This window comes from Poecilia reticulata, chromosome 6 (genome assembly GCF_904066995.2).
Source record: "Poecilia reticulata chromosome 6, P_reticulata-male-v2, whole genome shotgun sequence".
Taxonomy (NCBI): Eukaryota; Metazoa; Chordata; class Actinopteri; order Cyprinodontiformes; family Poeciliidae; genus Poecilia; species Poecilia reticulata.
The window spans coordinates 9,606,088-9,622,484 of record NC_088835.1 but is presented as its reverse complement, the minus strand read 5'-3'; the positions used below and the strand labels follow the sequence as shown (position 1 = coordinate 9,622,484).

Sequence of the window (16,397 nt, the reverse complement as noted above, 5' to 3'; positions counted from 1 at the left end):
CTTCCCTAAAGCATCACCCTCCGCTGACCTCCATTATCTGATTCATTTTAGTCTGATTTCCCTCCTGGTCGTAGTGCCTGGAGTTCCTTTGTCAGAGCGGAGAGCCACTTTAGCTGCTTTCTAAATGAAGCTGTTTTGTTGAAGTCTCTTGAGGGTTAAAGAGACTCTCGAGGGGCCAAGGCCATATCAGGTACAGAGGGCTGTGAAGGGGATTATCCTTCCATTCTTGAGGGAAACGGTGAATGGGTTGTAGAACATGTTAAGGTACAGATGGCTTGTCATCACATGCCCTCACTGAACTCATTGTTGTTTGCTGTGTGAATGCAGAATGAATGCTGATGCTCTTCCTCCCTCCCTCCCACTGACCTGGTCATTCAAATGGGTTTCACTTAGGTGAACCTCTGCGCACTTAGATGTGGTTTGCTTCCTGTGTCGTCGCATGATGACTACTTTGGTGACTACTTTGGTGACTAAGTCTCAGTCATTCTTAATCATCCATCTTTTCAGAGGTTTTGACACCGATACTTCAACATTGTGGATGGATGGATGGATGGATGGATGGATGGATGGATGGATGGATGGATGGATGGATGGATGGAAAGGAAATGTGACAAGAAATGCTCCGTTGTCCTTAAAGATCCATTGAAAAAATTTTAAATTATACAGTGTTTAGTGTCATATATTAGCAAAAAGCATGATTAGTGTGATTAGTCTGCGCAGCTAGCTATCAGACATTTTGTTTATAACCAACCAAACCCTGATCAGGTGTTGGCAGATAGGAAACGTTCAATGGCAGATCTCTGGTTTGTGTGGTGTGTAGGAAAAGACAGAAACTGTCGTATGAAAATAGCGAAAGGAAGAATGGACCAGGTCAAACACAAATCAGCCGATTTGTCACATTTGTAGTAGAGAAAAGTTGCATGCAGGTGTTTTTCATCCAAAATATTTTTGCATGCAACTACGCAGTCACTGTTTTCTCAAGAAATAATACAACGCTGCAGACCGAGCATACAAAAATTGAGCATTTTTTTCAAATATAAAGACAAATGTAAATGTTTAATTTACATTTGTAAATGTATATATTTTCTAAATTATATATTAGACCAACTAAACTATAAATATGCTTTCACTCTGTTGCACAAGCAGTGTGATTTATAGACAATTGTTTCCAAAGAACAAATTTTTTCAAGTGCTATTTTTATCCAATGTTTGATAAATCTGACTGTATGCGTATAATATATTGTATCTAATTGTTAGGACAGCTTTTAAAATTTTCTTGAACAGGTGTGAAATTCACTCTGAGACCTTTCCTGTCCCCTGATTTGGACTCTCATGGCCCCGAAAGAAGCTTTTTTTTTTTTTTAGCAGTCTTTGTTTGCACAAGCTCTTTAAATATGTTAAGTTTTTAATTTTCTTTTTAAAATATTTGTTGAAACTGACGCTGTGTTGTGACAGTATGGCATGAGACAGGTAATCTGAAAAAATCAAGCTCTCCCAGTGCTCCCAGTTCTAACTAGAGATAACCAATCAGAGCCAGGGGGCGTGTCTTAGCGTCGTCAATCACCCTCTGTGTGGTGCTGCTCACCCCCCTCTCTTGCTCTCTGCTGCACTGCAGCTAGCAGAGCCTGCTGTGAATGCTGTTCTGAAATTTAAAAAATATCTAAACTTTTCTTTTCTTTTTTTTTCTTTTTTTTTTTTTTACAGTAAAAGCAGACAGAAACGATTAAGTGGCTTATTGTGCAACCTAAAACTAGTTTGGTTGAAGAAAGGAGAACAAATGCAGATAAAAAGAGAGCTGTGGAAAATTAGAGACCTCGTGAAACATTTAAACTTTAAAGGATTAGACATTTAACTACGACACATTTCTGATTTATGTTTTGTCAAATGTCTAAATTGCTTTATTATTTTTAAGATTACAATTTTTGAAAAAAAAGCTCACTTTTATTGTTTGTTGTTGTATTTCTGATGCCATTTGTTCATCCTGGGGGCCATTTGTACTGCAACATAACTACAGGATAAACCTTTCGTTCAACCATGTAACCACTACATCGGCAGAGAACCAATCAAATTGCCTTTTATTACTGTTTGTGAATGCTGATTTCTGCATTTACGTTGGTTGTTTAGTATTATTTGCTCTCAAGCTCCAAACCCTCTGACGACCTTTTGAACCTACATTCAAACGTGTGACTCATTCTTTATCACTTTAACTGCTTTGTAATTCAGTTTTCACTAATCCTTCAGGACTAATAAAAATGACAGTGACATACCGATTAACATCCTCTGCGTCAGTCGCTAGTGCCCCATACATTCTAACAAAATGTCTACTTTACATGGTAAAGAGACTGAAACCAAACCCTTAACCAAACTAATAAAATAACTAATAAAACCAAGCATAATGTAGAGCAGTCATCAGTGGGAAGATGCCTTTTCTCTGTCTTGCAGTCGATTGACGTGCCCCTCCATGGCATTGGTTCAGGACTCTTTATCCACACATCAGTTAAATTCTTCAAGGTACTGTACCGGGCTTTACCAACACTGGCTGTCTCTTGTCCTTTTCTTGTTCTTCTCCTAGTAGCAAAACGTGCATATTGAATCTTGCATATTGAAATGTCTGTGAATCATTCAGATGGTCTGACGAAGCCCGTTTTGCGTTGGGTATAGGCACTGTGATGGTTCAGGCGACATTCTGCAGTGAAGCTTTGAGTCCTGCCATCTACAGGGATACTTACCACTTACTTTAGTGTCGCTGGAAAGCATTTAGACCCTTTTGAGGAAACTTGTCCTCCACAGTGAAGCATTTGTAGGGTGTGCCGGACAAACCAGTCCCTTACCAGAACCGCCACCTCGTTAGCGTAAACGAGCTGCTGCTAACATCCTGATGTCGGATAGCACAGCACACCTACATGGCTCAACATGTCATAACTGTACCTTCTAGATTACAAAAATTGCACTGTCACTATGATCATAAGGATAGTTTATTCTGCTGTGCTACGTTTGGTATTATTGTCAATCTCTCTTAACATGTATTCTGTAGCTGCTTGCACAGCTCATGTGGGTGTGTTGGTCTCACTTCTGTTTATGTAAAACAAATCATAAGCAAGATGAAGAAAGGTTTACGATCCGCTTGTTAAAGGTGTGGCCATTTTGAAAGGGAATGTTTAACTGCTGCTCCTTACTCCTTTAAACGTAATTATATCCCAGGGGCACGTGTACGGTTTTGAGTTTGGGCGTTGAAGAGATTTTCATGAACTTGTTCCAGTATGAAGACTTGACTCTTCTGATGTCGTTTGGCTTTTATTAGGAAAAATATCTAGATTCCTACGGCTAAAAAGACGGGCAACGTATATTTGTATGCTTTGCAGGGCTATTGTGCCCCCAAACTCCAAAGCCTGTGATTTAGGCTTGGCTGGGCACTCCCATAACAGCTGGTTTGTTTTGCCCTCGGTGTCACGCCACTAAGGACAGGCGCTGTTATTTGGCATCCTTATCTGGATCTCTGCAGACAGCTCCCGGATCCACCCATGCTGCCCGAGGCTCCTTGCATGCACACACTCCATATCGCTTTTCTGTTAGTTTACATTAAAAAAAATGTCCCAGGGTTTCATCCACACCTTCCATCTGCGATGTAAATTTGACGCAAGTCGATGCCATTCTGTGTTTATGTTTCTGCGTGTTCAGAACAGACTCTGGACTGCACCGCTGGCATCTCTGTCACTTTAATTTGTCCATGACGGCACACAAGCCGGAACATTCCTCTGTTTGTTTGGCTTCGCTGAAGAAGCCGCCCCCCCCCATCCCCCCGACCCCAATCCTCCATGTAAAAAAAAAAAAAAAAGAAGAAACTTTCATGTGTGTGCGTTAGCCCACAAGCAAGAGAAGCATCCATACAGCTGGCTGTGATGTCTCTGGGCTTCTGAGGAAGTGGGGCTGAGCAGCGTCCACACGCAAACTTTGATTTCACTCCCCCCCCTCAACCCAAAACACACACATAAGTATGCTTATCTTCCCCTGAGAAAATAAGTCTCCATTACTTACCTCCTCGTTTGTTTTGAATCATCTTGCTTAGATTTATTGAATTTTATAAAATATGTGAATTAAAAAAAACACACACACAGAGACGCATAACAAAAACACAGAGTACACAGTTGTCAACATAGTGCTTCCCTTTTTTTTTTTTTCATTATAAACACTTCCTTCGCCGTTTGTTTACCTACTCCTGCGCAAATGAGGGTTGATCTTGGTCCGGTTCAGACAAGCACTGGTTTCCCCTGATTGTGTGCATACATACATCAGAGTGTGTGAGAACTAAGTGGTTTGGCGTTTTGTTTGGTTCGGTGCAGCGTGTGTATGCTTATACAGAACTTTGACGATGTCAATTTTTAAGATTTAGAGGTTTATTGACATCAACATTCTTGGAGTGTGAGTAAATATTTCCAACACACATCTCTGGCCGTAAACAGAGGAAGGCCTTGTTTAGCTGATTGCAGTGTTTGTGTTCTTTGCTCCTACTTTATTCCGTTTTTTTTTTTTTTTGTCTCTTGCTGTTTTACTCTCTGCTTCTTAGATTCTGTTGTTGTCTATTTAAAATAAAATAAAAAATGCAGCACCCCATTTTTTTTTGTTAAAATAAAGTCTTTAGCCAACTTTTATTTTGAAGTACGATTGGAATTGACTCTTAAGTTGCTATTTCTGTTGCTAACACAAAATGCTGGGTTGTTTAAACCCCAACCTCCTTAAAACCATCTGTGTGGCAAAAACATCGACAGACAGGATGTGAATGATTGGTAAACGATACAGTCAAATGCTAACCGCTAATGGTTAGCATTTCATAGGATGCTAACAACTGGTTTGGAGCATTTCATTGCTCCAAATTCAAATTGTCATCTGCTTTGTTGCTTCCTCTTCCAGCTAAAATAAAAATGCACAGTTTTCTTTATGAGTTTGGGCTGCATTTGATTTTATGTAGTTCAAAGTCTACAATGGTTATTGTTACGAAATGAATACAATTTTTTTCTGGAAAAAAAATTTATTCATTTGGAAAAAATGTGGTATTGCATTTGTTTCCAAGTCAAATTTGGATTATGGAAATTGCATCAAAACCATTTTTACCATGTTCACGTTTCAAATTGACAGACCGGGAAAATTAGCTTATTGACATTTTCACTGACCAGGCTAACTATTATACCTCTTACAAGCTAACATTAAGAACATCCAATTTTTTTGTATGTTAAAAAAATTGCGGCAACCTGTTTACTAAAAGAGACTGGAATGGTTGTAAATGTGAATTTATTAAGATACACAAAGTGAAAATTAACATTTTATTATTTTTATTCCTAATTTCTAAAGATCTTTTGATCTTTGTGAAACAAAGTCGAAAGATTCAACTCCTGAACACGACTGAAATGCATAATTATTCTGGATCTTTGAACCAATCAAGCTTTGCAAACAGATAAAAACTTTAGTTTTTTTACTTTCTTTTGTGACGAATTGAAAAGCTCCACGCCACGCAGCAGTACTTCTTTAAAATGTGCATCGGGATGGTGTTATTGGAAAACTCTCGCAACAATGAAAACCACCGATTTGTGGTTTTGAGTACAGAAAACACAACAGTCATAAAATATATTTAAAAAATATATATTTCTAATCGGAGCAACTGTAGAATTTGATGCATATTTGCTGCGACATTCAGATATGTGAAAAACTACGTCACCTCAGTAAACATTTAGAAACTAATGTTCTCATACCAGTGTCTAATCTTTTTTTTTTTTATTATTCATCTCATGGTAGTTTTTGTGAAGCAAATCTCAGCTTAATCAAAAGTGCTGTTAAAATCCTGTCTTTTGAACCGTCCAGTACCTTGTATCATTACACCCCTGCCGTCCAAACCCTCCTCTCCTGCTTAATTACAGTGTCTTGCTGCAGCAGGTCAGTGACGGGTGTCGTCTTGTGACCCGAGGCGGTCGCCCCCTTTGTCTCCTGCTGGGTGTGGTCAGCCTCTTCGGCCCTTTGCTTCGTTTCGTGTCCTCATAAAAACCAGCATGTTCCACCTGCGGGCTCCTCTCTTAATTAGCTCCCCTTCTCTCAGGCTGGCAGGGCACAAACAAAGAAAAGCCATCGCTGCGCCGCGGGAGTCTTTCCAGGCGGACACACATGTCATCATGGCCGCTCTCCTTTGAGACGGAGGCTCTCCACTGAACAACTGGCATCCTTTGTCGAAAACTTTGAGCAAATTGACTTTGTGTTTGTGGCGGGATGCTTGTTCTTGTACGCTGCAATCGAACGCTAACGGCACGGACAGATTTTAACAGCAGCATTCGGTCGAAGGAAGCAGCTGTAATTGTTTTTTTTTTTCGTAAACCATGAATGTTCACATTGATGGATGATTTTGAAAGAACTTACCCCGAGTCTAACCTCTTCCTCCTCCCTCCTCGCCCATTTTCATCCCAACTTTATACTCCAGAACTTCAAGTAGTATATGTCATGTCGTTGCTAAATATTTAGTAATCTACTCTTTGGTATTTTTGTATTAATACCTACGTAAATCTATTTGATAAAAACAAAGGTTTTCGGGCATGCAGCAACAACAAAAAAAAAAAATGGAGGTTCGGACATGAAGAGGTAGAATTGTTCAAGAAAATTAACTTTTCTACCCTCGCTCATGTAGCTTACCATAAACGGCATGAGTCTGCTCTGTTTTGATTCGTCAAGCCAACCAATTTTCATGCCACTATCTGCTGTATTTCTGCACAAGATTTATGATGCAGATTGCGCTAAATACATGCAGATGCAAACACGCCCATCAGCTCCAAACACATGGGAGCAATTTGCACCTACTTTTGTGACAGATTGCAGCTGTCTACTCTTCAGCCACAAACGCAGCAGGTGCAAACGTGATCAAAGACGTGAAGGAAGAAAAAAAAAGAAAGAAAAGCTCCTAACAGACAGCGCAAGGTCCTGACAGGATCCAAGTCCCGACTGCGTCAAAGAGGCATCGCAGGTTTTAAATCAAGACTGTGTTAAAGCGCCGCTGTAGGTCACTTTCATTTGAAGGTTAAAAAGCATGGATTGAATTCCAAAATGTTTCAGATTGACAAATTATCACAGGCTTTGCAACTAGGCTTTGCAGATTCGTACGTGCCGTACGAATCTGCGAAATGTTCCCAGAATAAGAAGAAGAAGAAAAAAAAAAAAGAACATTTGCATGTGATTATATCCTTGTTGTTTTCACTAAATGAATGTAGCTGGGCTTCTTTGTGTTCAATCATTTAATCTTCCTCAGATGATCGCATATTGAGCACATAAATGGGAAAAGTACATGTAGGTCTGACAAAAATGAAGTATTCATTTTATTTCATTGGGATTTTCTGTGATATGCCAACACACAGAAACAGTGATTTGTTGTGAATTGGGAGGAAAGTGATAAACAAATAAATAAAAAAAAGACCAAAAAATAAAAATCTGAAAATGTATTTTAACTCGGCCCTCTAACTACACCGTCCACTGCGATTTCTGCAAATCGACACTGAGATTTTTACTCATTCTTCTTGTTAAAATTTATTTTTAAAAACCTTTCACATATTCCCAATCGAAGCTAAATCTGGACTTTGACTAGGCTCCGCTGACATGTTGAGAGTTTTTGTGCTGACATACGGTAAAAATCTACACCAGTCTCAGATATTTGATTCCTCTTTAAGGTTTTCTTCCAAACTTGACTAACCCATCTTAGTATTAACTCTTCCCAACTTTCCCATGCTGCACACAAGGGAAAAGAAAAAGAAAAGAAAAGCAAAAAGACGTGATTAACAACAATAAAATGAGAGTGAAGAGTGGCTGATTTCAAACGCTGGATTTTTAATGTTGCACATTTTTAACGCCGAGCATTCTTTTCCCTCCACTTAAGAGTTATGCGCTACTTCGTGTTGGTGTGTCAACATAAAACCCCAATAAAATCCATTAAAGTTTGTGGTTGTAACTAGACAAAATGTGGGAAAAATTAAGGGGATATGAATAATACGCCTGCGAGGCGCTGCAGCCGCCACATTTGCTGCGGCTGCTGCAGCGGCTTTGGTTCGTCTCAGCGGCACTTCTGGCTCCGTCAGCACGAGCAAAGACGAGCCCAAGGTGCGCAGACTAATGGGCTGAAGTGAACCCATCGCACATGCTCGCCGATTTGGTAAGCATCCCGGTGTGCAGTGCTTCAGGCGCCAGTCCAAAGTCAGCATGAATAAGTACTGCTGAACGAGGCCGGCCCGATCGGCGTTCACAGCTGCAGCAAGCGAAAAATAGACCAACAAGAGCCGGATTCATAACCCCACAGTTTTTGGTGGGATCCGACGTCGATTTGGCGCAGAAGGTCGATTATTTTGCTCCGATTGTAACAAACAGAGCTCATGTGTGAGTGTGGGAGCGCTCCTTCGAAATACACGGTAACGTCTTCGTCCCTGGCATCTGTTTTGATGAACCCTCCATAAAGACTTGCACCACCACAAAGGCAAATAAAAACAGAGATAATAGGGGAGCAAAAATAACTCAGGAAATTGCTGTTTTCGCAACATGAATCATGGAGTCTCTCGGTGACATCATCCCTGCTCTTGTTCTCTGCCCGGGGCAGAGACGGATTTAGGAAAAGAAGAAAAAAACAAAAAGTCTCTGGGTTGATTACTGGAGTGCTGTTAACAATTATTCACTTGCAGAACTAATGTAATGACAATTAGTGTTTTTCTTAGCTGCCTTCATAATTTATTATTCCTTCTACTGTGCTGCTGGCTCATTTTAATTTTAATCATGTTTGCCTTAATGGGCTGCAGCTCTGTGACGCTGAGGTTAAATAGTCATTTAAAGTAATTACCCAGTAGAATTAGAGAAAATTAAACTATTAGGGCTCCTGTGAATGGAAGTCGAGTCGTGGTATAGCTCGGGGAAATTTTTGTCCATTTGCAACCGTGTGTATTGATAAATTCATGACCACCAGTAGATGACTCCCGAACGACCTTCATTAAATCAGATTACTTTCTAAATAACAATCCATCAAATTATTACACAGATGTTGCTTTCGATGTTTTAGCATTTGTTTTTTTTTTGTTCATAAAATAATTCCTAAGTCCTATCCTATTGGAAATATTTTATTATTTCTGTTTTTTTATGTTTCTATTAGTCCATGTTCTTTTCCTGTCTCTCACTTTGCTACAAAAGAGAAAACCGGATTAAATTAAGCATCTTGATCACAATGTACTATTTTACTTGAATTACACGCATCCTCTGGAAAAGCGGCAAGCAAAAAGATTCTTTCATGGGAAGTTAAAGTAAAAAATAATTCAATACCACACATATCCCACATTACTAAAACAACAAAAAAAAAAGGTTATTGCCCTGTAAAGAAACATTAAAAAGTTTAGAAATTAGAAGGAATCTTGCAAATCCAGACTTCAGAAATAACTCAAACAGGACCAGTGGGCCGAAACATCTGGAAAAGCAACACGTTATTCCTCGATTTAAAGGTCAGGTGAAAAAATAAAATGGGACTGGAAAGGGTTAAATCACATCCCTGGAGGTCAAAGACAAAACCAGACAAAAGTCTACGACCCTGCAGGCGTCGCTTACCTCAGTTAGTCAGTGATCATGACGCCTCACACTTCCCAAAAAAACATTTTGATGACTTTTGGAAAAGTTTGCGGACTCTTTAGACCAAAATTAACTTCGTTTAAAAATTTGTGTTACATCACATATGTCATAAAATTAACACACTATTTAAGAAAAACACCTTACGTTAAGAGAAACATGGTGGTGGCGGTGCGATGATGGTCTTGGGTCTGGTCGATTTGCTGTATTTGCTGTATTTGCTGTATTTGGAGCCATGAATTTATTTTTCTTGCTACCAGAAAATTCTGATGTCCATGACAGAATGACTGAACAATTTTAATGAAGGTTCTGGTCTAGTGAAAGCATAGCAACATGATTCAGAGGAGATGTCACGGCATAACCTCACCTTTCCACGATGGAAAACCTTCTCCTGTGGTTGAATTGAAACGGTTCTGCCAAGCACAGTGGGCCGAAGTCCGTTTTTTAAAGTAACTTCTCGCAATTTAGCTAAATTTCTCTTTTAGTTTCCATTAAAGTTCTCACACACGTTGACCTCTGACACGTCTGAACCTGCCTGCTCGTTACGGCTTTATCTTCAATCAGACGAAGCTTAACCTGTGACTCCAGGTGGTGCGTGCCAAGGATGGATTATTCCTGCAATCGGTGGATTATTTTCTGTCGGTTATCAGCAGATGAGGAATCGAGAGAAATATGGCTGAAGAGTCTAAATTTAGAGTGACCACTGGAAGCCCTTAAGGTGCGCTCGTTTTACTCCTAAACTGAATATAAAGAAAGTCCTCTCAAAACTCACCTCAATTTCTTGAGGCCATCCAAACTGTCTTTGAAACAGAAATGGACTAGCATAGCATTGTTATCTTATTTAAGGTGTAAAAGTCTAAATTTTTACCCATATCTGATCTCCAAATGTATTGTTGTGATGTATGTAATTCTTTGATAATTCTTCAGAATCTCAGCAGCTGCATTTCCATTACAAATATGCACAAAATGTTGTCGATATTCCGCTAAAACACTAAATAAGAAACGCAATTAAGTTTGCTCTTGTGAATAGTGATTAGAAAACAAGCCGCGTCGTCATCGTCCTGCAACTTCCTGTCGTCGTCTTTGTCTTTTCTGCCAGTAGTAGGAAACTCTTGTATTCTATTGGCAGAGAGGTTGCCAGGCGACGGTACTTCTCTGTTCCAACCACGAGCAGAAAACGATTCGGAAGAGAGCAGTGATTTGATCCGAGCAGAGACGAGTTTTGAGCGAGAGGTGAAAGGTTTGAGAGAGCACAGTGAATATTTGAAAGAGAGCAGAAGTTTTGAGTACAAGCATCACAAGTTTTGAGAAGAAAGACACAAAGTCCTGTTTTCAAACTGAAAATGTCAGCACAAGTATTAAACGTTTTGAGAAGAAAGGCATGACATCTTGCCTTGAAGATAATAATGATGTTTTATTATGTGTATTTTGATGTCGCTTGTTGTAAACGGCCCTTAAAGTCATCGTGAGTCTTTGTATTTGACACAGCAGACTTCTCTGTGTTCCTTTCTTTAATCCTGGCAGATCTGTTTTTAAATACTGCAAAATTAAAAGGGCTCAACCGAATCCTCTGACTTGCTATAGATGCTGCTCTATTACAGCGGTGCTGCGCTCTCGGCTTCCATTGGAAGCACCTGTATAAATATCCTCCATCGTTTTGCCTCCCCCTCCTCCCCGATCTCCTGTACGCGGCTCAGTTTCTTCTTCTCCTCTCCTGTTAATGAAAGCAGTAATCCGGCACCTGAGCAGCCTGTTTGCACAACCGATTCTTTCGCCTTTCATGGCCCTCCCGGCCCGACCGTGTGTGTTTTTTATTTTGGGCCGGACTCCCCACAGATCTGAGGCTCGCAGGTTCCCTCCCGCCATTTGATGTGGTTTTCGTTCGAGGGGTTTGTTCAGGTGTGGCAGTTTTTTTTTGTTTTGTTTTTGAGGTGCGGCGCTCGCAGACGCCTGGGCCTCTTGACGCGCTGCGTCCAGGTGCCGGAGCTCCGTCAGGGAGCCCACTGTTCCGGAGCGTGGCGAGAATAGAGGGCTTATTGATGAAGCTCGTCTGCCGGTGCTCTGTGGTTTCTGCTCTCTTGCGAGCAGAAGCAGGGAGGTACGGCGGAGCAGGGCGTCGACCTGCTGCACGGGAGGAGGGGTTGGCGAAAAGGGGAGCTGTGACATCCGGTCCCACCAAAGAGGAACTTATATCATGATATGTGTTTTTATGTGTGTGTGTGTGTGTCTTCCTTACTCTGAGCCCACCCTGGGTAAGTGGCTGCCCCACCTGTGTAAATGAGCCCCATTTTACGTCTGAAAGCAGATCCTGCAGCAGCTTAAATACTCCACCTCACTTCCTTTTGAGAATATATCCACTCGTGTTTGGGTGACATGTTTAAGTATGTTCGTCAGTGTTCGCATCGGAAAAATACATTTTTGTTCGTATTGTGGTCGGAAGGACAATCTGTCAACAAGACAACTAGTAGTTTGGCACTCCACAAAGATGAAAGCCACTGGAAAAACAAAAAATAATATTAGGAAAAGATTTTCTGGTCAGACGAGATCAAAACCGAATTTTCTGGCTTGCTTGCAAAACGTGTGACACATGGCGGTGGTGGTGGAATCATGCTGTGGGAATGTTTTTGGTTTTTAGCAGCGACAGAGAAGCTCATCAGGGCCGATGGGGAAGATGCATGCGAGGTGAAACTTGGGAAAAACATCCTGTTAGAGGCTGAAAAAGACTTTAAACAGGAACTGAGATTCAAGTTTGAACAGGAAATCAACCCTAAGCATTCAGAGCAGCAGTGGAATAGTTCAGATCAAAGCGTCTTCGTGAATGGTCCAGTCAAAGCACAGAACTAAAGCCGAGCGAGAAACTGTGGCAGCACTTTAAAACCGATGTTCCCAGACACACTCTGTCCATTCTGACTGAGCTTCAGCTTTTTTTGCTAAGAAGAATGAGGAAAAAAAATCAGTTTATCTATTAGGGGTGGGAATATTTTTTACGATAACATTTAACACTTAAAATGTTTTAAATATTATTCCATGCTTAGATGTTGTTACTCTCTCCCTGAATCTTTCGTTTTGCGAGGTGCTCACACAGTAAGAACACCACACCTCCTCTGCTGTCAACAACTTTGCAGTTTCAATCCGGAGGTTTTTAGTCATTAGTCTTTGCCGATATTATGTGAATAGCAAAAAAAACAATGTTCAGGACTCCTCACAGCATCTAATAAACATTTCTTAAAAGTACTATCTGTTCTTTGCAAATACAAAGAACAAATAGTGGAAGCAGACTAGTCGAAGCAAAATATCAACATTGCCGTCCGAGTTCATTTCCGGAGAAAACACGTTGACAAGCCTCTGAGCGATAATCACCCAGCACAGCTCTTTACCGGAGGGTGAGGCGCTCCTGGGCTCAGCCGTAGCTCGGCGCCATCTACAGCCTTTCCCGAAATGCTCAATCTTCATCTTGTGAACATTGCGCCCAGTGAGGCTCACGTCGAGCTCGGCCTTCCCCGGCAGTCGGTGAGAAACTAACCGGGTCCAAATGTTTGCGTTCAACGTAGACCTGCTGAATCCCTCTCTCGCTTTTATTTTTCTACTTCGCTCTGCTTTACGGTGCTTTGAGCACATTTCAGTACCAGCTGCACAGTGACAAAAGAACGCCCAACGTAGTTACAAAACGGAGGCCGACAAACGTCAGATTTGTTTTATTTTTTGAAGTTTGAATCGTGGGAGATGATTCAGTATGTCGCATATACTTTTTATAAAAAGCTGGTAGAAACGTTGAGCTGTTGGCTGTACGAATTTTCATATTTTGAAGCTTGTGTATCCTTTTTCCACCGTCTTTGAACTGGAGTTTTGTGGTTCTAACGTGACAAATTGTGGAACATCAGCATCTCTGCAAGGCACTGTACTCGGAACCACAACACGCTACTGGTATTTTGCACCTATTGGGTCTTTCTACAGACGCAATGGGTGTTTTCTATTCAAAATATGTCTAAATGCGTATTTTGTTTTTGGTCTGTGCTGAAAGGTTCCTTTTAAACCAATTTCTGAACTTGCATTTTCCAGTAAACATCACCAATTAAAAGAAGCTACTGTACCTCACCACATATATGGGCAGACCTCAGCAGGCTTTTCTCAGAATCAGTTTTTTTTTTTACTTCCTTCCTTGCAAGAGACTGAATGAGATTTCTCTGAAAGACAGTTCCTATTTTCAATTGAAAGTCAATCCCTCAAGAGTTTTTCTTTATCTCACTGACCACTGTGGAAAAAAAAAAGAAAGAAAAAAACACCACATCAGCGCCCTGCTTGCTCTGACGTCTCGTATCGCTGCGGCGTCACCGGGCCCCGTCGCACTTTGCTCGTCTTACAGCCGACAGCCGCCGCTTCCCCACACATCTGCAGCTTCACCGCAGAATTCGCAGGAATTTGACTCGCGTTTTCTTGCTTAGAAAAAAAGGCAACCACAGAAGCGCGCTGTTTCGGCACTGATCTGGAACCTCCAATTGAACTCGTCGCGTCTTATCCGCGCCGAGGTAAAGAGAGAAACGGACTTTTGAGTTTCTCTACTCGACAGAAGCTGAAAGTGCAGCCAGCAGGTTATTTTATCAAAAGAGGAGTCGGCCACTCATTGTTAGTGCGGTTAAAGTGAAATCCAAATATAGCCTGGAGTTCACAACCAACAAGTAGACATGACTAATAACCTACTGAGTCATTCTCCTCAGCTCATATTGGTCTATTTATACTGGATCAGCTCTGTTTCCTGAGCCTTATTATTTTTCATCAAAGCCACTTACAGAAATGAGGAAGAAAGTGTGTGGTAATGTCGGCAGGGCCTTCCAGCCTAAACTACTGAAAACTGGCACGTATGCTGACAGTGCCGCTCCATATCTGTCAGAAAATTCATCCGGTAAACTGCATACGTTTGGCTTTATTTACTCATACTTTCACCTCTGACTCGTTCTTCGATCCAGTGTTGTACTATTCTGATCTGAATGTGTGAACTCATGTGGCTTTTCAGTTTTCCTATTCAGAAGACTTTCTGTTGACCATTTAGTGTTGTTTTTGGGTTAGGGTTAGCAGATAAGCTGATATAAAAAAATGATCAGCAGATGTCAGTCGGTGGAGCGAACTGTTGAAAATGAATCATTCGGCCACACAGAGGTTTTAAAAACAGAGCGGCGTTTCTGGTAATGGTATGACTAGTAATGTTATAGCATTTCAAGCAGAACTGAGGCTGAATGAATGGATTTGTTTGGCTCAGTTTGGAAAAGTACAAAATTAAAGACAATGAATCCATGTAGATTCTGATTAGGTGTAAAGTAGGAGAGTGGAAATATTCACTAAAGGTCATGTTTAAAGGCTTTTAGCTTTGATTGAAAATATCTAACATTTTAAGCTTGACAACAAGAATACTAATGTGGTGTTGCCTATTTTACATCTAGCTAGTTAGTTAATGCCTGGAGTAAACCCAGCTCACTGTTGTTTTCCACATATTTAAAATAAATCTCCATTGTCACAGTAGAAAGAGCAACGAGTCAGAGACGAGACCTTGGACCAAAGGCCAGCAGCAGGACGATGATGCAGGGTGTTCTCAGGTCAGGACTGATTATGACTAGATGAGGGAAAAGACGAGGAAAGGGAAGGCGACGTGCACCAGTTTCAATTTTTTTCTAAGACCATGTAATGGCAAAAATAAAGCTTTAAAAAATTTGCAACTCTGACTGCCACGTTTTGCAGAAGGTGCAGCAAAAATCAGCAATTTTGGGCTGCAGCAATCATAAAACAATATCCTGTGGGGACTGGTACGTGGTGCACTTTAAAAAGAGGAAAACCGGAACATAAATACTGGAAAAAAAACTTATATTAAAAAAAAAAAAATTATAGTAAAGTTTAAGAATTGGAACAAACAAATAACATTCTCTGACCTTCATGGTGAACAGTAATTTTTTCCATTCCGGATTTGAAGGAGCAACCGTTTCTGCAGCAGTAGGATTTTAAGTTGAACTTTGTATGGACTAGACCGATGATCCAGAAAGGAGCTGATAAAACACAGCGGCGTTAAAAACACGAAAAAGCCGAGAGGGTGGCTCAGTAAGTTCATTTCCCTTCATGACCAGCAGGGTGCGGTGTTGCAACATCCCTCCTCTCCACAATCCTACACACACACACGTGCTCGTGCACGCACACACACACACACACGCACACCCACACATACACACACACACACACACATACAGGTACCGTTGCATAAAAATGTCCTTTTCTGCTTCAGATATTTTATTATTCTTTCGGTGTCGATCTAATCAGTTGCTTTTCTTCTGGATTTTCTCTCAGAAAAATAAACCCGGGGAGGTCGGGCTTTGCTGAGATGTTGTTTGGTTTGATGTCAGCAGCGAGACGTGACCTTCACGCCAAGACCAGCTCAAATTCTCCTTTTCTGTCACCAATTACGGCTCAACCTTTTTTTTTTTTTTGAGGCCTGAAAATGAAAACGATTAACCGCACGTTCCTTCATCTGTCAGATCGGTGCGCTTCCTGCCACTCAGCACGTGCGTTGTTCCTCATCAGAGGGAGGTGTTTAAAAAAAAACACTGACTCAACTGATAGCAGGTACTCTGTGTACGTGCATATGTTTTTTTTTGTTTTTTCTACAGCTCCATTAACTTTTTTCGCTTACTGTAGGTCAAGCCCTGCTCCCTCTTCCCTCCCTCCCTCCCTCCCTCCCTCCCTCCCTCCCTCCCTCCCTCCCTCCCTCCCTCCCTCCCTCCCTCCCTCCGTCTCTCTCT

General features: G+C 41.1%; 1 protein-coding gene across 2 annotated transcripts in view; it reads left to right on the top strand.

Annotated features, from left to right (window-relative positions):
* kcnq1.2 (potassium voltage-gated channel, KQT-like subfamily, member 1.2) overlaps positions 1-16,397 on the top strand; it is a 206,465-nt gene that overhangs the window by 47,910 nt on the left and 142,158 nt on the right. The window contains exon 15 of one of the 2 annotated variants that reach the window (XM_081607835.1): positions 2,443-2,511. The exons of the other annotated variant lie outside the window; for it this stretch is intronic. Within the exon in view, the coding sequence (XP_081463961.1) occupies positions 2,443-2,511 (69 nt within the window). The remainder of the gene's footprint in view (positions 1-2,442; positions 2,512-16,397) is intronic. 2 annotated transcript variants of the gene reach the window in all.